At 43.5% G+C, this 27,980-nt stretch overlaps 1 protein-coding gene and 1 pseudogene across 1 annotated transcript; one reads left to right on the top strand and one right to left on the bottom strand.

The window, feature by feature from the left end:
- The first annotated feature begins 178 nt into the window (after positions 1-178).
- Positions 179-27,517, top strand: mtrfr (mitochondrial translation release factor in rescue). The gene is made up of 3 exons (XM_059994558.1): positions 179-389; positions 24,244-24,552; positions 25,159-27,517. The coding sequence occupies exons 2-3, from the start codon at positions 24,277-24,279 to the stop codon at positions 25,375-25,377; spliced, it is 495 nt and encodes a 164-aa protein (XP_059850541.1). The 5' UTR covers positions 179-389; positions 24,244-24,276; the 3' UTR covers positions 25,378-27,517.
- LOC132377535 (uncharacterized) lies at positions 9,830-12,008 on the bottom strand (annotated as a pseudogene).
- Positions 27,518-27,980: the final 463 nt, after the last annotated feature.

The raw sequence follows: 27,980 nt of genomic DNA, 5'->3' as shown, positions 1-27,980 counted from the left end.
ACACTCCCAGAGCGCCAATCGGGAACGGACGTTGCAGCCGTTTACTTTCAAGCACCTCGAACCGCCAACAGCAAAACAAACTCTACGCGAAGTGATTGGCTGGCTGCTCCAGCTTCGCGCAACGTGATTGGCTGACTGGGCCGGTATTAGCGAGACATCATTGGCTGTCTTGTGTTGGATTCTGCACATGCGTGGACACCTGCTCTCAGGCCTGTGTCCTCTCCAGGGGCGCGGGTCGATCCTCGCCATTCGAGTTCGTCGGGCATTGGGTCCAGCGCCCCTTCCACTGTCCAACTTTCAGAGCTGACAAAGGCTGGAGTGAGATAGTGAGGGGACTGGCTATCTGAAGTACACTCTTGCCTATTCCCAATGTCAACTCCAGGGCTGAGGTAAGCTGAAACACCAGACGGTGTCCAGAGTCACACTGCCCACCCCTTTGTGCTCTTAATCCTGGAGGAAGGAATCACCAGGTAGATAATTTCAGGCTGTGTAACGAGGAATCAGAATCAAGTTTATTATCACCGGCTGATGTGAAATTTCATGTCTTTGCTGCAGCAGTTCATTGCAGTACATAATCATAAAAAACATGAATTATAGTAAATATTATATATATGTATTTAAAAGTTAAGTAGTGCAAAAGGGGAAAAACGAAGTTTTGAGGTAGTGTTCATGCGTTCAATGTCCATTCAGAAATCTGATGGCAGAGGGAAAGGAGCTGTTCCTGAATAGTTGAGTGTGTGTCTTCAGGCTCCTGTACCTCCTCCCTGATGATAGTAAGACAAGTCCTTAATGATGAACACTGCCTTTTTAAGGCCTCGCGCCTTGAAAATGTCATGAGTACTATGACAGCCACGATGGAGCTGACTAATTTTACATATCTCTGCTGTCTATTCAGATCCTGTGCAGTAGCCCACCCCCACCCCCCATACCAGATGGTGATGCAGGCAGTTAGTATGCCATCCACAGTAAATCTATAGAATTGTGGATGTCTTTGGTGACATACCAAATCTCCTCAAACTCCTAATGAAATATAGCCACTGTCGTGCCTTCTTTGTAACTGAAGCAATATGTTGGGCTCAGCATTGACACTAAGGAGCAACCAGTGAAGTTGAACACTCTTTCCATTTCTGATCCCTCTATGAGAATTAGTGTGTTTCCTCGTCTTACCCGATCTGAAGTCCACAATCAGTTCCTTAGTCTTACTGACATTGAATGCAAGGTTGTTGGTATGACGCCACTCAACTAGCAGATATATCTTGCTCCTGTGAGCCCTCTCATACAGGAATGAAATGAAGGAATAATTTCAGTTAACAACAGGGACAACTATCAGAAGAATCCTTTGGAAACATTGTCTATGAATCGTAATAAGAAACAGATACAGCCACCGTTGGTAAAGAATTCCACAGATTCACCACTCTCTGGCTAAAGAAATTCCTCTTCAACTCCATTCGAAAAGGACACCCTCTATTCTGAAGCTGTGTCCCACCATAGGAAACATACTCTTCACATCCACTCGATCAAGACCTTTCACCATTCAACACACGCAAAATGCTGAAGGTACTCAGCAGGCCAGTCAGCATCTATGGAAAAAAGGTACAGTCAGATGTTTCAGGCTGAGACCCTTTGGCAGGGCTGGAGAAAAAAGGATGAGTTGGTTTAAAAGATGGGGGAGGGGAGAGAGAAACACAAGGTGATAGGTGAAACCAAGAGGGGAAGGGATGAAGTAAAGAGCTGGGGTTGATTGGTGAAAGAGATACAGGGCTGGAAAAAGGAGTGTCTGAGAGGAGAGGACAGAAAGCCATAGAAGAAAGAAAAGGGGAGAAGAACACCAGAAGGAGGAGATGAGGAATGGTGAGGGGGGGGGGGGGCCATTACTGGAAGTTCAAGAAATCAATGTTCATGCTATCAGGTTAGAGGCTAACCAGACAAAATATAAGGTGTTGATCCTCCAACCTGAGTGTGGCCTCATCGCGACAGTAGAGGAGCCCATGGATTGACATATGGGAATAGGACGTGGAATTAAAATGAGAGGCAACTGGGAGATCCGGCTTCTGGTGGACAGAGTATAGGTGCTTGGTGAAATGGTCTCCCAATCTAAGTCAGGTCTCACAGGAGGCCACACCGGGAGCACCAGACACAGTATGTGACCCCAACAGACTCACAGGTGGAGTGTCACCTCACCTAGAAGGACTGTTTGGGGACCTGAATGGTAATGAAGGAGGAGGTGTAGGGGCGGGTGTAGCATTTGTTCCACTGCAAGTGCCAGGAGGGAGATCAGTACAGAGAGACAAATTGACAAGGGAGTCACATAGGGAGCGATCCCTGTGGAAAGCAGAAAGTTTGGGGGGGGGGGTGCGATCTCGTAAGAGATGGTGGAAGTTTTGAGAATTATGAGCTGGACGCGAAGGCTGTTGGGATGGTAGGTGAGGACAAGAAGAACCCTGTCCCTGGTTGGGTGGCGGGAGGACGGGGTGAGAGCAGGCATGCATGAAATGGAGGAGGGCAGCATTGATGGTGGAGGAAGGGAAGCCCCTTTAATTGAAAAAGGAGGACAACTCCTTTGTGCTAAAGTGAAAGGCCTCATCCTGAGAGTAGATGCAGCGTAGATGGAGGAAGTGAGAGAAAGGGATAGCGTATTTACAAGTAACGGTGGGAAGAGGTATAGTCCAGGTAGCTGTGAGTCCATTGGTTTACAATAGACATCAGTAGATAAGCTGTCTCCAAAGATGGAGACAGTGAGATCAAGAAAGGGGAGGAAGGTGTCAGAAATGGACAAGCTAAATTTGAGGGCAGGGTGGAAGTTAGAGGCAAAGTTGATTGAAGTCAGCAAGCTCCGCATGGGTTCAGGAAGCAGCACCAATGCAGTTGTCAATGTGGCGTATGAAAAGTGGGATCGGATACCGGTCCCGGAACATAGGCCCGGAATAGACTGTTCCACGTAGCCAACAGAAAGGCAAGCATAGATGGAACCCATGCAAGTGCCCATGCTCAAATACACCTTTTATTTGAAGTGTTCAATAGGTTTCAATGAAGTCACCCCTCATTCTTCTGAATTCTAGTGAAAACAGGCCCAGAGCTATCAACACTCTTCATAAGACAAGCCATTCAATCCTGGAACCATTATTGTGAACTTCTTTTGAACTCTCTCCAGTTTCAGCACATCCTTTCTAAGATAGGGGGCCCCAAACTGCTCACAATACTCCCAAGTGAGGCCTCTCCAGTGCTTTATAAAGTCTCAACATTACATCCTTGCTTTTATATTCTAATCCTCTTGAAATGAATGCTAACATTGCATTTGCTTTCTTCACCACAGACTCAACCTATAAAGTAACTTAGGGACTCCTGCACAAGGACTCCTGCACAAGGACTCCCAAGTCCTTTTGTGCCTCCATTTTTTTGTATTTTCTCTCCATTTAGAAAACAGTCAACCCTTTAATTTCTTCTACTATAATGCATGACTGCACTTTCTGACACTGTATTCCATCTGCTACTTCTTTGCCCATTCTAATTTGTCTCAATCCTTCTGTAGCCTCTCTACTTCCTCAAAATTACCTGCCCCTCCGCCTATCTTGAAAACCTTCACCGCACGTGGTTATAAAAAGCCATGAATGACAACAGAGGTGAGTTCACTACTGATGGCCCGTGACACAGCCTACAGATCGGGGGACAGGAGTACACTTCGCTCAGCCAGGTCTGCGCTTTCACTAGGGATCAGGAAAGTGAAAAGGGCCTATGCGGGCAAAATACATGGACACTTCTGTGACACAGGTGACACCAGATGGATGTGGCAGGGAATTAAAGCTCTGACAGACTACAAGATCAGGCAGAAAAATGATGACAGCAATGCCTCTCTTCCAAACAGGCTTAACAAATTCTTGCACGCTTCAAAGCATCAAACACTACAGCAAGGGGGAGAGCCAGTCCCTTCTTAACATCTGACCAGCCGGCTCCCATCATTGATTCAGAGCAAACACAGAGGACCCTTGCCAGGGTTAACCCACCAAAAGCGGGAGATCCCAACAACATCCCTGGACGTGTGCTCAAGGAATGTGCTGATGCATTAGCAGATGTCCTGACAGACATTTTCAACATCTCCCTTAGTCAAGCCATTGTCCCCAGATGCTTCAAAACCTCCACAATCATCCCTGTAGCAAAGAAACCAGTTGTAGCCTGTCTGAATGATTACCGTCCCGTCGCCCTGACCCCCATAGTGATGAAATGTTTTGAACGGCTTGTCAAGCCTCATATCACAGCCAGCCTCCCCTCATCGCTGGATCCTCTACAGTTTGCTTATCGTCCAAATACGGAGGACGCAATATCCACCACACAGCACACAGTTCTCTCTCGCTTGGACAACAAAGACACTTATGCCAGAATCCTGTACATTGATTTCAATACCATCATCCCACAGAGACTAGTGGAGAAACTGTCGCTGCTTGGCCTTTACACTGCCATGTGTCGCTGGATTCTGGATTTCTTGACAAAGAGACCACAGTCAGTCCGTGTTGGCAGGAACATCTCCCGACAAGGCTATGTGCTTAGCCCATTGCTGTTTACACTGCTAACACATGACTCTGCAGCCAGATTCAAGGAGAACCTGATCATTAAATTTGCTGATGATACCACAGTGGTGGGGCTCATCAGCAAAAATGATGAAACAATGTACAGGGAGGAGGTCAAACACCTAGAGAGCTGGTGCAGTGACAACAACTTGATGCTTAATGTCACCAAAACCAAGGAGACGATTGTCGATTTCAGATGGTCTCAGCCTGAGCACACACCCCTCAGCATCAGTGGCTCCACAGTGGAGAGAGTGGAAAACATCAAGTTCCTTGGGGTGCAGATCTTGGGCAATTTCACCTAGTCCAGGAACACCACTGGAATTGTGAAACAAGCCCAGCGGAGATTGCACTTTCTGAGGAAGCTTAAACAAGCATCACTCCCCACTAACATCTTAACTACATTCTACAGAGGTGTGGTTGAGAGTGTGCTGACCTTTTGCATCACAACCTGGTACTCCAGTTGCAGTGCTGCTGACAAAAAAGCCTTGCAGAGGGTGGTTAGGGGAGCAGAGAAGGTTATTGTGGTCTCCTTACCTTCTGTCCAAGACCTCTTTCAGAGTCGATGCCTCCAGAAGACACGGTACATCATTAAAGACCCCTCACACCCTCTCCATGAACTGTTTCTTCTTCTGCCATCAGGTAAACGTTACAGGAGCATCAAAACTAAAACCACAAGGTTACTAAACAGCTTCCTCCCACAGGCAGTCAGACTGCAAAATAGCTGCTCTGTTGTGGACACTTTTAACTTACACTGGACACTTAAAACTTGTTTTTAACTGACATGTGGCTGTTGTGTTTTACTATTTATTGTTATGTTTATTATTTAGTGTTGCGTTTGTTACGATTGCACTGCTCCTGGGAAACGCTGTCTCATTCTGCCCCGCAGAGCTGATGTACGGTTAGAATGACAATAAAGTTTTTGAATCTTGAATCTTTGAATCTTCATATTGCCTGCAAACTGGAACAAAGCCATCAATTCCATCATCCAAATAGATGACATATAATGTAAAAAGAACCGTTCCCAACACAGACCCTGTGGAACAGCTCTAGTTACTGGCAGCCAATCAGAAAAGGCTTCCTTTATTTCCCACTCTTTGCCTCCTGCCAATCAGCCACTGCTTTATCCATGCTAAAATCTTTCCTCTAATACCATGAGCTTGTAGCTTGTTAAGCAGCCTCATATGTGGCACCTTGTCAAAGGCCTTCTGAAAATTCAAGTACACGCATCAATCAATTCTCCTTTGTCTACCCTGCTTGGTATTTCAACAGATTGTCAGGCAAGATTTTTCATTGAGGAAACCATGCTGATTACAGCCTATTTTATCACGAGTCATGTACCCCGAGACCTCATCCTTAATAAATGACTCCAACATCTTCCCAACCACTGAGGTCAGACTAACTGGCCTATAGCTTCATTTTTACTGCTTCTCTCCCTTTTTGAAGAGTGGAGTGACATTTGCAATTTTCCAGTCTTCTGCAACCATTCCAAAATCTAGTGATTCTTGAAAGATCATTACTACTGCCTCCACAATCTCTTCAGTCACCTCTTTCAGAAACCTGGGGTGTACACCATCTGGTCCAGGTAACTTACTACAAACATGAGGAAATCTGCAGATGCTGGAAATTCAAGCAACACAAAATGCTGGTGAAACGGAGCTGGCCAGGCTGCATCTATAGGAAGAAGTACAGTCGACATTTTGGACCGAGACCCTTCTTCAGGACTAACTGAAAGAAGAGATAGTAAGAGATTTGAGAGGGGGAGGAGGAGATCCAAAATGATAGAAGAAGACAGGAGGCGGAGGGATGAAGCTAAGAGCTGGAAAGTTGATTGGCAAAAGGGATATAGAGCTGGAGAAGGGAGAGGATCATGGGACAGGAGGCCTAGGGAGAAGGAAAGGGGGAGGGGAGCACCAGAGGAAGAACAAGCGGAACAAGTGCTACACCTGCCCTTACACTTCCTCGCTCACCACCATTCAGGGCCCCAGACAGTCCTTCCAGGTGAGGCGATACTTCACCTATGAGTCGGCTGGTGTGGTATACTGCGTCCGGTGCTCGCGGTGTAGCCTTTTATATATTGGTGAGACCCGACGCAGACTGGGAGACCATTTTGCTGAACACCTAGGCTCTGTCTGCCAGAGAAAGCAGGATCTCCCAGTGGCCACACATTTTAATTCCACATCCCATTCTCATTCTGATATGTCTATCCATGGCCTCCTCTACTCTCAAAATGAAGCCACACTCAGGTTAGAGGAACAACACCTTATATACCAGCTGGGTAGCCTCCAACCTGATGGCAGGAACATTGACTTCTCTAACTTCCGTTAATGCCCCTCCTCCCCTTCTTACCCCATCCTTTATTTATTTATTTATTATTGTTTCCCTTTTTTTCCTTTTGCCTTTTTCCTCTCTCGGTCCCTCTCACAATCACTCCTTGCCTGCTCTCCATCTCCCTCTGGTGCACTCCTCCCCCTTTCTTTCGCACTAGGCCTCCCGTCCCATGATCCTCTCCCTTCTCCAGCTCTATATCCCTTTTGCCAATCAACTTTCCAGCTCTTAGCTTCATCCCTCCGCCAATCAACTTTCCTGCTCTTTGCTTCACCCCTCCCCCTCCTGTCTTCTCCTATCATTTTGAATCTCTCCCCCCCACCCCCCAACATTCAAATCTCTTACTATCTTTTCTTTCAGTTGGTCCTGAAGAAGGGTCTTGACCCAAAACGTCGACTGTACTTCTTCCTATAGATGTTGCCTGGCCTGCTGCGTTCCACCAACTTATCTACTGCACCTTCAGACCTTTCAGCTTCCTAAGACCTTTTCTCTAGTTTCACACATTTCATGACCCCTGACATCTGGAAATCCCACCATATTGCTAGTGTCTTCCACAGTGAAGACTGACACAAAATACTTATTCAGTTCGTCTGCCATTTCCTTCCTCGCCAGCATCATTTCCCAATGGTCCAATATCCACTCTTGCCTCTCTATTACACTTTATGTATCTGAAGAAACTTTTGGTATCCTCTCTAATGTTCTTGGCTAGCTTACTTTCTCCTTAATGACCTCCATCTGTTTAATGACGTTTTTAGTTTTTGTTGGTATTTGAAAGCTTCCCGATCCTCTAACTTCCCACTATTTTTTGCTCTATTATATGCCCCTTCTTTGGCTTTTATGTTGGCTTTGACTTCTCTTGTTAGCCATCTTTCCTTTAGAATACTTCTTCCTCTTTGGGATGTATATATCCTGTGCTTTCAGAATTGCTTCCAGAAATTCCAGCCATTGCTGCTCTGCTGTCGTCCCTGCCAGTGATCTTTTCCAATCAATTTTGGCCAGCTGCTCTCTCATGCCTCTGTAATTCCCTTTACTCCACTGGAAAACTGATACATCTGACTTTAGCTTCTCTTTCTCAAATTTCAGGGTGAATTCGATCATATGGGCACTTTCCCCTAAGGGTTCTTTTACCTTAAGCTCTCTAATCAATTCCGGTTCATTGCACAACACCCAATCCAGAATAGCTGACCCCCCCTGGTGGGCTCAGCCACCAGCTGCTCTGAAAAACCCTCTCGTAGGCACACTAGAAATTCCCCCTCCTAGAAACCAACACCAACTTAATTTTCCCAATCTACTTGCATATTGAAATCCCCTATGATTATTGTAATGTTGCCCCTTTGGCATGATTTTCTACCTCCTTCCCCCCCCCCCCCATTGTAATTTGTAGGCCACTGTATGGGGCTCTGTATACAACTCCCACGAGGGTCCTTGCAGTTCCTTAGCTCTATACACAATGATTCAACATCTTCCAACCCTATGTCACCTCTTTCTAATGATTTGATTTTGTTTTTTACAAACAAAGCAATGCCGTCCTTTTGATACATTGTGTGTTCTTGGACATTAAGCCCCCAGCTGTAATGTTCTTTCAGCCATGATTCGGTGATGCCTACAACATCATACCTGCCAATCTGTAATTGTGCTACAAGTTCATCTACCGTATTCCATACAGTGCAAACATTCAAATATAACACCTTCAGTCCTGTATTCACCTTTTCGATTTTGTCTGCATTTATGTTGCAACTCATCCAGTTGACTGCAATTTTACCCTATCAACAGCCTCTCCTCACTACACATTGCCTCTGTTTTTTAAGCCAACTGCCTCATCTTCAGCTCTGTTATCCACCTTTCCTACAATACTTGCATTGCAATATTAGCAGCTCGGTACACTAATCACACCATGCTCAACCTTTTGATTCCTAACTTTGAGGTCATACCAACATCTGCCTTCACAACCTTTCCACTAACTGTTCTGGCACTCTGGTCCCATCCCCCTGCAACTCGTGTTTAAACCCCATCAGCAAACCTTCCTGCAAGGATATTAGTACCCTCCTGTTCAGGTGCAAACTGTCCCATGCTGTACTGGTCCTACCTTCCCGGAAGCAAGCCCAATGATCATATACCCTCCCTCCTACACCAACTCCTTAGCCACATATTAAACTGTACAATCTTCCTAGTTCTGGCCTCACTAGATGCTACCTGACCTGCTGAGTTTCTCCAGCATTTTGTGCGTTTCAATTGTGCTTAAGTTGAGAGCTCAAGTCCCCAGGAGTGAACATCACTAATGGCCAATTCTTATCCAAGCATGTAGATACCATGGCCAAGAGAGCTCACCAGTGGGACAGAGATTTAACATATCCCCCACCCTTGGCCCTTACCAATTTTTATCAATGGGCCATGAAAAGCATCCTGCATCATTCCCTGGTGCAGCAACTGCTCTGCCTGTGACCACAAGGAACTGCAGAGAGTTGTGAACGCAGCTCAGCACATCATGGAAACCAGCCCGCCCCCCCCTCCACAGATTCCATCCAAAAGGCAGCCAGCAGAGTCAAAGTTCCCACCCACCTTGCACATTCTCTCTTCTCCCCTCTTCCATTTAGCAAAGGTACACGCCACCAGGCTTAGGGACAGTTTTTTTCCCTGCTGTTATATGGCTCCCAAAGACAATAAGATGGAGTCTTGGTCTCACAACCTACCTCGTTATGATCCTGCATTCTGTTATTGTTCTGCCTCAGTGATTTGATCTCTATCAACAGTAGGCTAGACTAGCTTTTCATTGTATAATTGACAATAACAAACTATTAATTCAAACAGAAGAGATGAAATATTGGCAAATTTCTGGTGCATTAACACGTGGGCAACAATAGATTCAAATTGTCCTAATTTTAACACCACAGTAGAGCAGCGGTTAGCCTGATCCTATTACAGCTCAGATCTTCAGTGTTCAATTCCTTTATTTTTATTTGGATAAGGTACTCGCAAGTATTACACAAACTTTTTTACATATAAAACCTTTTCCATTTTTTATATATGTATAAATCTATATATTTATGCATTCACAAGTACACACTAAGATGATATTAAAAGAAAAATTTTTTAAAAAGGGGGCATAACAAAGTAGGTAACAGTGGGAATAAAAAAGAATATATAATTAGGCACTTAAATAGATATTTATGTACAATTGTAATTCCACACTATTAAACTAAATAATGCTAATAGTTGTTAAAAAAGATAGAAATAATAATGGTTGAATAATAATTTCCATGTATCTCTTCTGGTCCATTTCTTTTAGTCCAAAATATTGTGTGTAACCCCATGTAGTTTCCATCGTAGGTGTTTATATCCTAACACGTTCATGTTTGCTCCTACCCACAGACATACTTATCCAATCCCTGTGTACTTATTTACTTCATTTTATCATTTTTTCTGAAATCTTTTTCTTTGCTTGTATTAATTCCTCGTTTTCCAGAAATAAAACAGTGAACATTCGAACCAAGGGAGCTTAACACTATCACTATGTTGATGAGGAAAGCAGTATGAAACTTTAGGAGAGTCATCTAAAGTCTGCTCACATTGGGGTTATAAATTCAATCCATTTATTCCAAATTTGATAAAATTTTTCTTTTTGAATTCTCAGGGAGTAAGTCATCTTTTCCATTTTAAATATTTCCAAAATAATTTCATGCCAATCTTCTAATGTTGGATTTAGCCACTTTCTGGTGATTGAGTTCTTACTTGCCTCTAAAAGGGCCTGCAGCAGCTTTATATCTTTCTTCTGTTCCAAAAACAATACATGCCCCAAATAGAGAGTCTCCAAGTTCAGAGGTATCTGGTTCTTAAATACCCTAACTAATGTTCTGTGATTACCTTTCCAGTATAAACTTAATTTAGGGCAATCCCAAAAAATATGGAAATGATTTGCCTCCTTGAGGCCACACCTTCTCCAACACACCACGTTTGTGTCTTTATATTTTTCCTGGTATGGGGTCTTGAAGTATCTTATAGTATTTTTTCAGCAATGTTCTCTCCAAACCAAAGAGTTAGTTGAAGACCACTGAAAGCTGCATATCTTCCCCCAAGCCTCCTCTGAAAGTACCAACCCCGCTTCCTTTTCCTACTTCACTTAAATATACAATGTGTTTTCATTTTTGACATGAGAGAGGGCATTATATAACTGAGAAATTGATTTACTTGGTATTGAGCTGTAAGCTGATTTCAGAATCTTGAAAAATTCTAATTCTGCTATTGATAAGTCTGTGTATCTACAATTCTGGTTAAAGTAGTGTCGTACTTGAAGGTGCCTAAAAAAAGTCATTGTGTTCTAGGCCATATTTGTCCTGCAGGGATTGAAAACTTTGTAATACACTTTTATGTGTGAGTGAGAAGTAGGTTATAAGACCTTTCTTTATCCATAGTTCAAATCTTTTATTTCCTCTGCTGGGAAGGAATTTGGCACACCATCTGAAAAGCTTTAACATATTGTATATTCAATACTTTTAGTGTGAGATTTATCCAGCTGTTTTTAATCTTTTCCAGTCAATCCTTTGTCTGCAATTGTAGAGGAAAACTGTCAATCAATCCAAATTCTATTTCCTTCCATCTAGCCTTGTATTCCCCATTACACCAATATAACAGAGGGGTTATCGGTGAAGCATACAAATAATTTCTCAAGCAAGGAAGTGCCATACCTCCTCCTTCCTTTCCTAACTGCAAAGTGTTAAATCAGATTCCAGGTTTCTTTCCTTGCCAGATAAAGCGGGAAATCCATTTGTCCCATTCCCTGAATTGATTATCATCTACCTCCACAGGTAAAGTCCAGAAAAAGTAAAGTAACCAAGGGAGAATATTCATTTTTGTGGTATTTATCCTTGAATTTAGACTTAAAAAGTGGATAAGGTTCCATCTATGTATATCTGCTTTTATCTCTGAAGTTAATGGCCCATAATTTACTTGTGACAATGTTGAAAGCTCTTTTGGTAGGGTTATTCCTAAATATTTTAATGATTTAGCTTCCCACTTAAGATCATATGTATCCTTAAAGGGCAAACACGAGGAAATCTGCAGATGCTGGAAATTCAAACAACACACACAAAATGCTGGTGGAACACAGCAGGACAGGCAGCGTCTATAAGGAGAAGCACTGTTGACGTTTCGGGCTGAGACCCTTCGTCAGGACTGACTGACAGAAAAGATAATAAGAGATTTGAAGGTAGTGGGGGGAGGGGGAAATACGAAATGATAGAAGACTGGAGGGGGTGGGATGAAGCTATGAGCTGGAAAGGTGATTGGCGAAAGTGATACAGAGCTGGAGAAGGGAAAGGATCATAGGACAGGAGGCCTCGGGAGAAAGAAAGGGGGAGGGGGCAAAAGCACCAGAGGGAGATGGAGAACAGGCAAACTAAAAATGTCAGGGATGGGGTAAGAAGGAGAGGAGGGGCATTAACGGAAGTTAGAGAAGTCAGTGTTCATGCCATCAGGTTGGAGGCTACCCAGCTGATATATAAGGTGTTGTTCCTTCAACCTGAGTTTGGATTAATTTTGACAGTAGAGGAGGCCATGGATGGACATATCAGAATGGGAATGAGACGTGGAATTAAAATGAGTGGCCACTGGGAGATCCTGCTTTTTCTGGCGGACCGAGCATAGGTCTTCAGCGAAACGGTCTCCCAGTCTGCGTCGGGTCTCACCAATATATAAAAGGCCACACTGGGAGCACCGGACACAGTATACCACACTAGCCGACTCACAGGTGAAGTGTCGCCTCACCTGGAAGGACTGTCTGGGGCCCTGAATGGTGGTGAGGGAGGAAGTGTAAGGGCAGGTGTAGCACTTGTTCCACTTACAAGGATAAGTGCTAGGAGGGAGATCGGTGGGAAGGGATGGGGGGGACAAGTGGACAAGGGAGTCGCATAGGGAGCGATCCCTGCGGAAAGCAGAAGGGGGGGGAGGGAAAAATGTGTTTGGTAGTGGGATCCCGTTGAGGTGGCGGAAGTTACGGAGAATTATACATTGGACCTGGAGGCTGGTGGGGTGGTAGGTGAGGACAAGGGGAACCCTATCCCGAGTGGGGTGGCAGGCGGATGGGGTGAGGGCAGATGTACGGGAAATGGGAGAGAAGCGTTTGAGAGCAGAGTTGTTTAAAAAAGGAGCAGATCTCCTTCATCCTGGAATGAAAAGCCTCATCCTGAGAGCAGATGCGGCGGAGACAGGGAAATTGTGAGAAGGGGATAGCATTTTTGCAAGAGACAGGGCGGGAAGAGGAATAGTCCAGGTAGCTGTGAGAGTATGTAGGCTTATAGTAGATATCAGTAGATAAGCCATCTCCAGAGGTGGAAGCAGAAAGATCAAGAAAGGGGAGGGAGGTGTCGGAAATGGACCAGGTAGGGTGAAAGTTGGAGGCAAAGTTAATGAAGTCAACAAGCTCAGCATGCGTGCAGGAGGCTGCACCAATGCAGTCGATGTAGCGAAGGAAAAGAGGGGGACGGATACCCGTATAGACTTGGAACATGGACTGTTCCACAAAGCCAACAAAAAGGCAGGCATAACTGGGACCCATATGGGTGCCCATGGCTAAACCCTTGGTTTGGAGAAAGTGGGAGGAGCCAAAGGAGAAATTATTGAGAGTAAGAACTAATTCCGCTAGACAGAGGAGAGTGGTGGTAGAGGGGAATTGGTTAGGTCTGGAATCCAAAAAGATCTCCCAGTGGCCACACATTTTAATTCCACGTCCCATTCCCATTCTGATATGTCTATCCATGGCCTCCTCTACTGTCAAAATGAATCCAAACTCAGGTTGGAGGAACAACACCTTATACACTGTCTGGGTAGCTTCCAACCTGATGGCATGAACATTGACTTCTCTAACTTCCATTAATGCCCCTCCACCCCTTCTTACCCCATCCCTGACATATTTAGTCATTTGCCTGTTCTCCATCTCCCTCTGGTGCCTCCCCCCCCGCTTTCTTTCTCCCGAGGCCTCCCGTCCCATGATCCTCTCCCTTCTCCAGCTCTGTATCATTTTTACCAATCACCTTTCCAGCTCTTAGCTTCATCCCACCCCCTCCAGCCTTCTCCTATCATTTCACATTTCCTCCTCCTCCCACTACTTTCAACTTTCTTACTATCTTTCCTTTCAGTTAGTCTTGACAAAGGGTCTCAGCCTGAAACGTCGACAGTGCTTTTCCCTATAGATGCTGCCTGTCCCACTGTGTTCCACCAGCATTTTGTGTGCCGTTCCTGCAGTTTTTGGATGCTGTATAATTTAGGGATATAACCTGCGTTTTCTTTACATTAATTTTATAACCTGATATTTTCCCGAACCCATCCAACAGTGTAAACAATCCTATAAATGATTTTTCTGGTTCACTCAAATAGACTAAGACGTTATCTGTGAATAGCGCCACCTCCTGTTCAATCCCTGCCACCTTGATACCTTTTACAACTTTGCTCTGTCGTATTAGTTGGGCAAGAGGTTCAATGTATAGTGCAAAGAGGAGAGGGGAGATTGGGCATCCCTGTCTAGTTCCTCTCTCTAAAATAAAACAGTCAGAGAGGTCCCCGCTGTAGGGCTGTCATATAAAGTCTAGATTACTTTAATAAACTTTTCTTGAAAGCCAAATCTTACTAACACTTTGTATAAGAATACCCATTGAACTGAATCAAAAGCTTTCTCAGCGTCTAATCCCACTACCATTGTCTCTGTCCTGTTCTTAGTAACCTGTTCTAATATGTGTAAAGTTCTCTTTATGTTGTCCTGAGTTTGTCTTTGCTGGATCAGTCCAGTCTGGCCTAAGTGGATGAGGCCAGGTAGAAGCTTTTCCAGTCTATGAGCTAATACAGATGTGAGTAATTTATAATCCAAATTAAGGACACTGACTGGCCGGTAATTGCCGCATTCTAGTTTATCTTTACGCTCTTTAGGAATAACTGATATAATCGCCTCTCTCCAGGAAGGTGGAATTTCTCCTCTCTGTAAGATCCAGTTAAAGGTGTAAGTAATAATGGAGCTAACTGACTTCAGCAATTTGTACCACTCTGAGGTAAACTCATCAGAGCCTGCAGACGTTCCGGCCTTTAATCTAGAGATGGCCATGTTCAGTTCTTTGGCAGTTACTGGCTCTAATAAACATTCATTTTGTAAATCTGTGAGTTTGGGTAATTCTGAAGAATTCAGCTAAGTGTCATTGGAGGCCCAGGGTTGAGAGTATAGCTCTCGATAATATGTTTCAAAACTCTCTTGAATTTTCCCTATTGTACTCTCAACAAGCTTTGTTTCTGGATTCTTTATTTTATGAGTTGTATTTTCTGTTTGTTGTTTACGTAACTTATTTGCTAATAATCTAGCTGATTTACCTCCTACTTCATAATTCTTTTGTCTCAGGTAAAGAAAATTTCTTTGAGTTTCCAAAGTAAAAATCTCATCAATTTCACTTTGCAATTTCTTAATTTCCTATTTTAAATTAGAATTAATTTTGTTGCTATCTACAGCTTGAAGTTGTTTTAATTTTCCTTGAAGATCTGCTAATTTTTGTGCTTTAAAATTTTTCATGTGAGTCGTAATGGAAATAATTTTTCCTCTCAGTATGGCTTTCAATGTATCCCATAAGATCACTAATGATGTTTCTCCTGTGTTATTAAGGTCTAGGTATTCTTTGATTTCTCCCCTTAATCTCTCCATTACTTTTGGGTTATTGAATATATGTGAATTTAACCCCCATAGTGTTTTCCTCATTATTCTTTCCAGAATTAGGGACATAGAGATTGGGCTATGGTCCGACAAATCAATTGTTGCAATGATACACTCTTATCCTGAATCTAAATATGTTAAATATAAAAGAAAGTCTATCCTTGAATAAGCTGAATGAGGGGAAGAGTAATATGTATAGTCTTTACTAGTGAGATTTAATTCCCTCCACACATCTATTATTCCCAACTCCTCCATCAATGATTTCACTTTGCTAGTCAGAGGTTTATTCTGAATAACTGTTCCTGAAGAATCTAATGCAGGGTTTAACATAATATTAAAATCCCCTCTGCAGATTACTACCCCTTGAGAGCTGGCCATTAGGTCAAAATTGTGTCTATAGAATGACATTCACTCCCTGGTGGAGCATAAACATTCAGCAATGTTATTTCGGTACCCTCTATTCTTCCTATAATTCTTGCAAATCGTCCATCCTTGTCTTTAGTCTCTGAAATATGTTCATGGTAAAGAGCACTTGATATTAAAATAGCTACTTCTCTTTTGTGGCTCAATTTATATGATGAATAAAATACATGCTTAAAGCCCATTCTTTTTAATTTTGCATGTTCGGATGGACTCGTGCGTTTCCTGAAGGAAGGCTATTTGTGCCCTCTCTTTTTTCAATTCAGACATAATCTTATTTCTCTTAATTGGATTCAAGACCCCATTAACATTATAGGAAATTATTTTTACAGTTTCAATTTGCATTTTTCTCTAGTAGAAGTGGAAACACGCTCCTTTTCTAAACAAACAGTGAGCAATCCTTTCTCAACAGTAAACCAGAACACAAAACCAAACACTGGGCATTTTTGAGCGTAGAACATTTGAAAATTTTCCCCCCGACTTCCAGCAGTGAGGCCTGAGCACTGACCTGCCTCAGCTCAGAGGGATAACCTCTATCTTCACCCTGTAGAGGGCCCTCCACAGTGTGAACAATCATGGAGAATTCTCTTCATTTTATGTCTCAACCATGTTACTATTATTCAAGTTACTCCGCCTAGTTTATTTTCAGTTACCAGCTTTAATTTTACATTTAAGTCTGATTTACTCTTTTCAGCCATTTCTCTTAATTAATTTATACTCTCTGTACGCTCGCGTCTGAATACTTGCAGCTTTTCCTTGCAGCTTGACACTCTGGTTCAAGTGGAACATCCTCGCCGCACTGGCTGCCGTGACTTCCGCTGAATCCTCTCCAGTAGTGACTCTGGTTGGGTGATAACTTTGATGGGTAGTCCCCGGTCCTCTAGGTCTGACATTGCCTCCTCCACTGTAGTGTAGGTTTTTGTTGTAAAAGACTCCAAGCCAAGCTGGGTACAGGGTCTAGAATCTGATGTTGTGTTTCTTCAGGACCTTCCGTGTTTCCGCATATTCCTTCTGTATGGCAAGGGTCGCCGGTACGTAATCGTGGTCAAAGCTGATTTTACAGTTGCTCCACATAAAGCCTTTCTTTCGCCATGCCAGGTTAAGCACTTCTTCCTTCGTTCTGTAGCTGACTAGAATCGATCTGGGCTGGGCGTCTGCCGGAGGCTGCAGTGCTAATGCATGGTGGGCCCTTTCTATCTGTAGGTCTTTTGTGTCTGGTATGTCCAGGTTCTCTCTAAGCAGCTTCTCCACGAAGGGAATCACCAATCCGGGTTTACCCTCAGCTCCTTCGGGAACTCCATAGATCCTCACATTTTCCCTTTTTGAGCGGCCTTCTTGGTCCATTAGCTTCCACTGGAGCTGCTCTTGTAGCTTTAGCATTTCTGCTATTACCTCCTCTGCATTTTACAACCTCTCCTCAGTCCCTACAATCCTCGCTTAGGCTTCATCTAACCTCAAATTAGTTTTTACTATTTCTCCTTTAATATCTTCCAGCTGTTTGTTGTTATCTTGTCAGAAATCACGATTCTCTTTGAGAATCAAAGTCAGGTTCACCAACTCTTCTTCATTATTTCCGTCCTGGCTAGCCGTGGAGAAGCTAGCCCCCTCGTGTTACTGCGACTCATATTTATCAGCCTTCTGAGTGAACTTTTTATTCTTGTAGTTAGCCATCATCCTTGCCCCTTTTATTATACAATACTAAATATTTGTCTAATTTCGGTTTTGGGGCAGTTTCCATTCTTTTTTTGTCAAGAGACCTTTCCCTACGCTGCCATTCCCTTGGTGAGCCGGAAGTCCTCCCCTCAGCGATCAACTCCAAAGGCATCTGTAAGAAGTTTGTACATCCTTCATGTGAATGTGTGGGTTTCCTCTGGGTGCTTCCGTTTCCTCCCACGGTCCCAAGTCGTACCAGTTGGTCAGTCAAATGGTCATTGTAAATTGTCCCATGATTAGGCTCGGGTTAAATTGGGGGATGACTCGGCAGTGCCATGGTAGTTAACAGCAGGTTGGAGTTCAGAGTTGAATTACTCGACATCCTTTGTGAGAAGTTTGTACGTCCTTGCCTTGAGTTTGTGGGTTTTCTCCAGGTGCTCCGGTTTCCTCCCACGGTCCAACGACTTACCAGTCGGTAGGTCGTGACCAGTCATTTTAAATTGTCCCATGATTAGGCTAGATACTTTATTGATCTGAAAGGAAATTACAGTGTCACAGTAGCAATACAGGGGCACAGATGTCCAAATATTAGAAGAGAAGAAAGAAAGATTTGAAAAAGTTACCTCAAACAGTCCTAACAGTAGGGGGTCATCACTTTCCCAGCTGTAGGTTAACTCATGATAGATCCTAATGGTCAAGGGTAAGAATGACCTCGCTTGTGCTCTTTGGAGCAGTGCAGTTGTCTTAGCCTATTACTAAAAGTGCTCCTCTGTTCAGTCAAGGTGGCGTGCAGAGGGGGAGAGACATTGTTTAGAATTGCCAGAATTTTCCATTGGGTCCTTTGTTCTACCACAGCCTTCCAGCATGTCCAGTTTGGCTCCTATAACAGAGCCAGCCTTTCTAATCAGCTCATTGGCATCACTTGCCCCAGCACACCACCGCATAGAAGACTGTACTGGTGACAACAGACTGGTAGAACATGTGAAGGAGAGGCCTCAGTTTCCTCAGGAAGTAGAGGTGACTCTGACCCTTCTTGTACACAGCCTCTGGGTTGGTGCTCCACTCAAGTTTTACCACATCTATGTCCTCACCATTAATAGTAACAGGGAGCAATGCAGGCTTAGTCTTCCTAAAGTCCTCCACCAGGGACCTGTATTCATCCTCCCATCCTCCCTTTATACACCTGAGTCATCAAAAAATTTCTGCAGATAATATGACTCAGTGTTGTATCTAAAGTCCAGAGTAAACAGGAAGGGAGCCAATCCCCTGTGGGGCCCCAGTGCTGCTTATAGCCATGCTGACACACAGCTCTGAAGCTGCACAAACTGTGGTCTGCCAGTCAGGTGGTCCATTATCCCGGATACAATGGAAGTGCCAATCTGCATTAAATGGAGCTTTTCCCCCAGCAATGAGGACTGTATGGTATTGAAGGACCTTGGAAATTAAAAAAAAACCGATCCTCTCTGTTGCCCTGCTTATCCAAATGGGAGTGGGCTTTGCTGTGTCTGAGTTTCCCCAGAGCCACTCTCACCTGCTCAGAGAGGGTTAAATCAGTGAATTGCTGGGCAGTGTGGCTCATTGTGCTGTTCTGCACTGTATCTCTAAATTAAGAGCACCAATCTGTCTAAAAGGTGCTAATTACATTCAGAAAATTATTTTAAGTCAGTATGCAGCAAACTTTAGTGCACAGTCCAGACATTAGTGTAAATAATCTTTCCTTGTATTCCCTTGGCTTGTCCAGTGGCCAGGGTTCTCCAGGTTCAAGATTTGCTTGCTAGCCGTATTCAGCTAAAGAATGACAGCATCTGCACACTGTCTCAGTCACCACACCATCTTAATCGTTGCCTCACTGCAACTTCCACACTCCCCTCATCAATCATCTTCCTTTCCTCAAAAACCTCAATCACGTACACTTGTGAGACAGGTCCTCCCCATGCAGACTTTCAATAATGTCTCCAAGCTTTGCCCGTCTCCAGGAATCTTCTCTAATTTCCCCATCAGTGATGTATGGCTCACCATCTTATAATTCATCCCCGTTATCCTTAAACAGAGGAATCAAGCTGTCTTTTCTGGCAGCTTTGAAATTAGAACCTTGTCTGTGGCTAAAGGGGAGGTATAAATTTCTGTCAACGCACCCGAAATCATTCGCTTTGCCTCCCACATTAATGTGGAGATCACATTATGTCCCGGAGACTTCAAAATTCAAAGTAAATTTATTATCAAAGTGTGTATACGTTACCATACAGTTCTGTGCAAAAGTCTCAGGCACATATACAGTTGCAGGAAAGAATTTGTGAACCCTTGCAATTACCTGGTTTTCGTGACATCTAGGTCACAATAATAAGCAAACACAATCTTTCTAAACTAATAACACACAAACAATTGTATTTTTCATGTCTTTATCTGACAGATTGTTTAATCATTCACCATTCAGGCTGGAAAAAGTATGCAAACCCTTGTACTTAATAACTGGTAGAACCTCCTTTAGCAGCAATAACCTGCACCAAATGTTTCCTGTAGCTGCTGATCAGACTTGCACAACAGCGAGGAGGAATTTTAGACCACTCCTCCATTCAAAACTGTTTCAGTTCATCAATATTTCTGGGATACCGTGCATGAACAACCCTCTTCAGGTCTCACCACGGCATCTCAATTGGGTTAAGGTCTGGACTCTGACTTAGCCATTCCAAAACGCAAATTTCTTCATTTTAACAGGTTGTTGTTGGTTTCTTGTGCTTCAATCATGGTTTTGTTGCATTATCCAACTTCTATTAAGTTTCGGGTGACAGACCATTACACTGACGTTTTGCAGTAGAATGTCTTGATACAATTTTGAATTCATTGTTCCCTCAATAATTGCAAGCTGTCCAGGTCCTGAGGCAGCAAAGCAGCCCCAAACCATGATGCTCCTTCCACCACATCTCACAGTTGGAATAAGGTTTTGGTGTTGGTGTGCAGTGCCCTTTTTCCTCCAAACTAGTGGTGTTCATTTCTGCCAAAAAGTTCAATTTTTGTCTCATCTGTCCACAGAACATTGTTCCAGAAGCATTATGGTACATCCAGGTGGGCTTTTACAAACTTGAGATGTGCAGCGATGTGTTGTTTTTCTCTTGGAGAGCAGTTGTTTCCTTCATGGTGCCCTTCGTGAACATCTCAATGTTTGTCTTATAGTGGACACATTGGACAAGAGACTTTAGCAAGTTCTAGAGATTTCTGCAGGTCCTTTGCTGTTACCCTTGGGTTCTTTTTCACCTCCTTCAGCATTGTATGTTATGGTGTTGGTGTGATCTTTGCAGGATGCCCACTCCTAGGGAGAGTAGCAATAGTACTGAATTTCCTCCATTTGTGGACAGTTTCTCTTACTGTTGAACACTCAGGTCTTTGGAAATGCTTTTGTAGCCTTTTCCAGCTTCATGCACCTCTCCAATTCTTCCAAGGTCCTCTGAAAGTTGATTTGATCAAGACATGGTGCACATAAACAGATCTTAGTGTCTTTTTATAGGGCCTCTAAAACCCACACCTCCAACCTTATCTGATTGATTTGGAAAACCCTGACTCCAAATTGCTTTTGTCGAAGGTGTTACCCCAGAGGTTCACAAACTTTTGTGAATTTAGACTATCATTGTTTAAAATGTGTACTCAGTATTGACAAGAAGTACAATTATTGTGTGTTATTACTTTAGGCAGATGGTGTTTGTCTAATATTGTGACTTAGATGAAGATTAGACCACATTTTATAATTAATGCAAAAAACCAGGTACTGTAATTGCAAAGAGTTCACAAACTTTTTCTTGCAACCCTACAGCTAGAGTGTCTAAGACTTTCGCACAGTACTGTAGTAATTTTATGTATTGCCCTGTAATGCTGCCACAAAAAAACTCAAGCTTCTTGGGTTATGTGAGTGGTGATAAACCCGATTCTGATGTGGGTCTCTATTGTGGACTGAGAGTGGGAAGGGGGCAGGGAGAGGGGAGGGAACGGGAAGCACCAGAGAGACAAGCTGTAATGATCAATAAACCATTTTTTTTTGGTATCAAATGACCTTCCCCACTGTCGCAAGGCTGGGTTCATCTGCACTCGCGCCACCCACCACCCCAGCTCTCCACGTTGTCAGATTCAGCACCGTATAAAAGTCTCAAGCAGCCAGCCATACGTGTGTGCCTAAGACTTTTTCACAGTATTGTATACTAGCTTGAGATTCGTTTTCTTGCAGGCATTTATAGGGAAATAATTAAATAGAATTTATGAAAAACTATAAATAAACAAAAGACTGACAACCAGACAATGTGCAAAAGAAAACAAATTGTGCAATTAAAAATAATAGAGAGCATGAGTTGTTGAGTCCTTGAAAGTGAGTCTGTAGGTCGTAGAATCAGTCAGAGTTGAGGCGAGTGAAATCATCCACGTTGCTTCAGAAGCTGAATGTTTGAAGGGAGTAACTGTTCCTGAACCTCGTTGGACATAAGGCTCTTGTTCCTCCTGCCCAATGGTTGTACTGAGAAAAGGGGTATCTTTGATGATAGATGCTTCTTTCTCATAGCAGTGCTCCATGCAAATGTACTCAGTGGTGGGGCATGCTTTGCCTGTGACAGACTGGGCTATATTCACCACTTTTTGTAACCCTTTCCATTCCTGGACACTGGTGTTTCCATATGCTGTGCACCTATGGAATAGTGTATTCATCACCCTTTTTGATTTTGCCCCCAAGTTCACTGAGTGCCTGGCCTTCCTCGCAGATGATGAATACATCTACTGAGCCAGAAGGCACAGCCTCAGAATAGAGGGATGTCCCTTTAGAACAGAGATAAGGAGGAAAAACAGAGGGTGGAGGATCTTTAGAATTCATTACCATAGACATCTGTGGAAGCCAAGTCATTGGGTATATTTAAAGAGAGCGTTGATATGTTCTTGGGCATCAAAGGTTACAGGGAGAAGGCAGGAGAATGGGGTTGAGAAAGATAATAAATCAGCCATGATGGAATGGCCTAATTCTTCTATGTCTTGTGGTCTTCACACCATACACCTCCCTCATCAAGGAGGTCAAAAACAAGGATTTAGATTTGAACTAATTGGTTGAAGAGTTAGAGGGAGGGGCGAGAATGATGGTTGGAACGTGCTGCCCATTAAGAAGGTAGATATTGAGGCCCTTGTTCTACTTAAGCAGTACTAATGAGTTCTTGAAGAGCTGTGGCCTGCAGCACTAGCGGGGCAGGAAAGAGGGATTACACTCAACAGCTCTTCTCAACATAGTCAGCGAGAGTGTAATGACCTTGTTCCCAACATCAGTGAGACCAAAGAGCTGATTGTGGACTTCAGAAAGGGTGAGACAAGGGAACACATAGAGGGATCACACATGGAAAGAGAGCAGCTTCAAGTTCCTGGGTGTCAGTATCTTGAGGATCTGTCCTGGCCCAACATATCGATGCAGCAACAAAGAAGGCACAAAAGCTGCTCTATTTCATTAGGAGTTTGATGAGATTTGCTGTCACCAAAGACACTCAGAAATTTCTACAGATGTACCATGGAGAGCATTCTAACTGGGTGGTATGGGCGGGGTGGGGGGGCTACTGCACAGGATCGAAGTAAGCTGCAGAGAGTTGTAAGCTCAGTCAGCTCCTTCACGGGCACTAGGCTTTGGAGTGCCCAGGAGGTACAGGCACACACTCAACTCAACAGCCTCTGCCATCGATTTCTGAATGAACACTACCTCACCACTTTTTTATTTCTATTTTTGTACTACTTATTTAATTTAACCATTTAATGTATAATTGCTTACTGTAATTCACCATTTTTTCCTCTATTATTATGTATTGCCTTGTACTGCCACCACAAAGATAACAAATTTCACAACCTATACAGGTGATATTAAACCTGATTCTGATATGGCACAGAAACAGGCCATTTGGCCCACCATGCTGTGCTGTCAGCCTTCCATTTACTCTAATCCTTTGTGAATCACAGCATTTATTCTCCCCTCTAACCGCCCCACCCCACCCCCGAACCTACTATTCACCTGCACACGCTGGAGGCAATTAATAGAGCCAGGTAACCTACTCAGGTGGTCAACTGGGAGAACATAAACAGAACATGGGGTCAGACATTCTTACTGCCCTTTACACTGTTGATGTTTGGAACAGCAAAGAAGGTCCTCCATCTCTGGTGGTGTTCAGGGATTCCTTCATCGTGTCAGTAGCTGTTTCCATAACAGTTTTGCTTTACCATGCAGAGAGAGTTGTTGGCCTTGAGCTGAACCCCCAAACCTGGAGGACCAGTGGACTACTCTTAGTCTGACCTTTACCCTTTGATCTGTTTGGCATGGGTGACCCTACCAAGAGCCAAAGCATAAAGCCCTGACTCCAGCCAACATAGCTGTCCGGGTCATTGAAGCACACAAGCTTCCAATCCTTACAACAAGGCTGTGGTCTTTTTGGAGGACAGGGTCAGAATAGAATAGAACCCTGATTTCCAGGTCTACCAGCTGCTCTACTGTGCCACCATGATGGGCTGAATGGCCTCCTTTCTGTACAATTTCTATGATTCCAGTATCTATTTCCCTCATATTTGTTTAAAATACATTAAATAATACAAATTTGTATTTTTCAGAAAACTGCCTTCGAAGCCCAAGCTCCAGATGCAATGGTTTCCTCCATTTTGTACAGTTTCTTACAGTCTCTAGGAAGAGCACGGCCATGTTCCATGCAACAATGGATTTCAGCTAAGCCATTTCTGGACACCAGGCATGCGATGTTGTTTCTGACTGCCAGCAAGAAGGGTCTACCAAACCTGCCTGTGGTGGCTGAAGCTGATTTAGATGAGCAGTTTGTCCGCGGACATGGCCCTGGGGGTCAGGCAACCAACAAGACCAGTAACTGCGTTGTACTCAAACACGTCCCGTCTGGAATTGTTGTAAAGGTAACAATTTGTAAGGCATTTATATGGTGGTGTAACACGTGCTGAGTACTTTGCTTCTTATTTTTAGTACCAGACTCAGTGGGCTGAATGGCCTAATTCTACTCCTGTGATTGGTCAGGGTATGAAGGGGTACGGGGAGAAGGCAGGAGACTGGGACTGAGAGGAACATTGGATCAGCCATGATGAAATGGTGGAGCAGACTCAATGGGCCAAAAGGCCCAGTTCTTCTCTGTCATATGGTCTTATAGAGGGATAAGAATGTAGCTTTTCGTAAATAAAACAACAGAGTCACTTTAAGGAAAACTGTAACAACTCCTTTATTGTCAACCAAACACAAAACATCATGGACGGTAAAATACTTCACATCATTATGTCATCACATCAGACCAGCCTCTTAACATGAACCCCAACTCAATGTGGGTGGTCGTGTATTATGCATATGTTTCCACCCATTACGTTACCCTGCAATAAATCAGCCATGATTCAATGGCCGAGCTGATTCAATGAGCTGAACGGCCTATTTCTGCTCCTGGTTCAGTTGAAGTACTCCTAAACGCTAACTACACAGACTGCTCCAGATAATGTTACCTTTCACATTTGCTTTAGTGCCATCAGACGAGATCGGTGGATCAGAACAGGAAAATAGCCCGAACAATTCTGCAACAAAAGCTCGATGTCTATTACAACGGGATCGACAGTGAAGTTATGAAGCAAAAACAGGAACAGCAGTGGAAGAAACAAGAGAAGAAAAAGAAAGCAAAAGATAATTTGGAAAGAAAGCGACAATTTAAGAATCTTTTAAAAGAATCCATAGATGCTACTTAACTGAAGTAACTTAATCATGTCAGTAATTTTTTTTGAAGCACCATGTGTAGTCTAATTATCCGATAATAAACAACCTGTGGTTAAAAGACTGGCCAATATTTGTCTTGCGGAGACACAAGATCCTGCAGATGCTGGAAATCTGGAGCAGCACACTAAGGTGCTGGAGGATCTCAGTGGGTCAGGCAGCATCTGTGAAGGGAAATAGACAGTTGACATTTCAGATCCAGACCCTTCATCTGGACTAGAAAGTGCAGTCCAAGGTGAAAAATGTGTTATCAGGGGTTCCTGTCCTTTTTTTTTAATGCCATGGACTATTGTAATGTGAACAGTCACTAGAAAGATGCAGCTAGTAGATACGTAGTAGTGTCTTTATTTGACAAAATGAGACACAGCAGGCATCATATTGAGACCCTTTTGGGGGAAGAAGCCTGCTCAATCCAACATGACGTGACATTTTATAAGCTAAAGATCAAAATGTCTCTACAGTGCTTCTTTTGAATTACATATATCTTTTACATATAACTTTCACACCCACACTCCCGACACCCAAATTATATTGTATCAGCATTGTCTGGTTTTCCAATTAACTGCAGTTCGTAGCTCTTAGGAACCTGTTGCCCAGAGCTGCATTTTAAGTATTCAGATCTGAAGATTGGTGGCTGAAGTTTGCTGCTGAAGTGAATATTTTGCCATACAGCCTAAGTATAGAATATTGTCTAACAGGACCAGTGTCATTAAGCAAGGGATCTGTGGACCCCAGGTTGGGAACCCCTGTCCTAGATGGTGTTGGTCACAAAGGAATGGCTAACTCGTGTATTTGACATTTAAGTAATATTTGAGTAATCTTGTGTGATATATAGTATTCTTGCTTGTTTAAATAATTAATTACAGGTTACATGTAAAAAAAATACACTAATGGCATATGTCACCATGCATGCCTCACTTAAAGTAAAAATAAAGCCAGACTCGCATTTTGGACCCTGTGTCTTCCTTTCGATTAAATTAAAGTTTCGAAGTTACAAAACGTAAATCAGTTGATGATCGGTCAACAATAGAGTGGATGAGGAGAAGATGTTTCCTATGATGGGTGAGTCTAGGACCAGACAGTGTAGTCTCAGAATAGTGGGGCGTCAATTTGGAATGGAGATGAGAAGGAATTTCTTTAGCCAGAGGCTGATGAATCTGTGAAATTTGGCTGTGGAGGCCAAATCATTGGGCCAAATCATTAAGGCAGAGATTGAATAATTCTTGATTAGTCAGGGTGTGAGGGAAATGGATCAGCCTTAATCAAATGATGGGCCAAATGGCCTAGTTCTGCACCTGCGTCTTGTGGCCTAATACTTGTGTCTGGTAGGTTTGCAGAAATGACTTTCTATATGAGGAATAGTTTCATCACAGGTGAGAAGTTAAGGATTTGGGATTGAAACAATTGGAGGAGGTGATCGTGAGATTTTAACCAACACTGTTTCGCTGGTCAGTTGAGGAGTGGTGACTGTGGCAGCAAAAACACAAAAGCACTCATCGTACTTTTTAACTAGAGCAAGGGACATACTGCTCATCATCATCCTTCACCAAGAATAGCCGCCACAGTAACACAGTGGTGAGCACAACAATATTACAGCTTGAGGTGTCACAGTTCAATTCCAGTGTCCTCTAAGTCTGTCCTCCTCCTGAATGTGCAGGTTTCCCCTGGGGTCCTCCAATTTCCTCCCACAGTTTAAAGACATACCTGTTAGTAGCTTAATTAGTCATTGTACATTGTCCCATGATTAGGTTGGGGTTAAATCAGTGGGTTACTGAACGACATGGCTGGAAGGGCCTATTTAGCACTATATCTCTAAATCGGGGTTCCCAACCTTTCTTATGCCAAAGGTCACAGGTGAACTGGAAATAACTCAGATGTGTAGCTGGAATGGTTGGATTGAGTTGTTCTCTGATCTTGGTGATCTGGGAAAAGTCAGGCTGTTAATGATTCCACGTGGACAGTCACAGGTTGCGCACTCCCGTTGCACAATACACAGAGATTCCTCTTGCACTCTCTGCAAGTTGTCTTTCATGTTTGCCTTCACGGAGTCAGAGTGCACCTTCAGCCCACAAGTTAGCTACTCCTACCGTGGGATAAAGATTGTGACTATACACCGTTTATGGCTCTTACAATTTTATACACCTCTGTAAGGCCATCCCTCGACCTCCTTCACAGCAGGGAAAGCAGCCTATCGAAGGATGTTGCTGGGTCTGGAGGATCTGAGTTGTAAGGAAAGATTAAATAGATTAGGACTTTATTCTGTGGAATGCGGAAGATTGAGAGGAGATTTGATGGAGGTATACAAAATTATGAGGGGCATAGATAGGGTAAATACAAGCAGCCTTTTTCCACTGAGGTTGGATCGGACTACAACCAGAGGTCATGGGTTAAGGGTGAAAGGTTTAAGGGGAACATGAAGGGAAAATTCTTCACTCAGAGGGTGGTGAGAGTGTGGAATGAGCTGCCAGCTCAAGTGGTGCATGGGAGCTCGATTTCAAAGTTCGAGAGAAGTTTGGATAGGCATATGGAGGGCTATGTTCCTGGTGCAGGTAGTTTACATGGCTCAGCATTGACTAGA

This window comes from Hypanus sabinus, chromosome 18, assembly GCF_030144855.1.
Source record: "Hypanus sabinus isolate sHypSab1 chromosome 18, sHypSab1.hap1, whole genome shotgun sequence".
Taxonomy (NCBI): domain Eukaryota; kingdom Metazoa; phylum Chordata; class Chondrichthyes; order Myliobatiformes; family Dasyatidae; genus Hypanus; species Hypanus sabinus.
The sequence above is the reverse complement of the archived record's forward strand: the minus strand, read 5'-3'. Positions and strand labels throughout refer to the sequence as shown.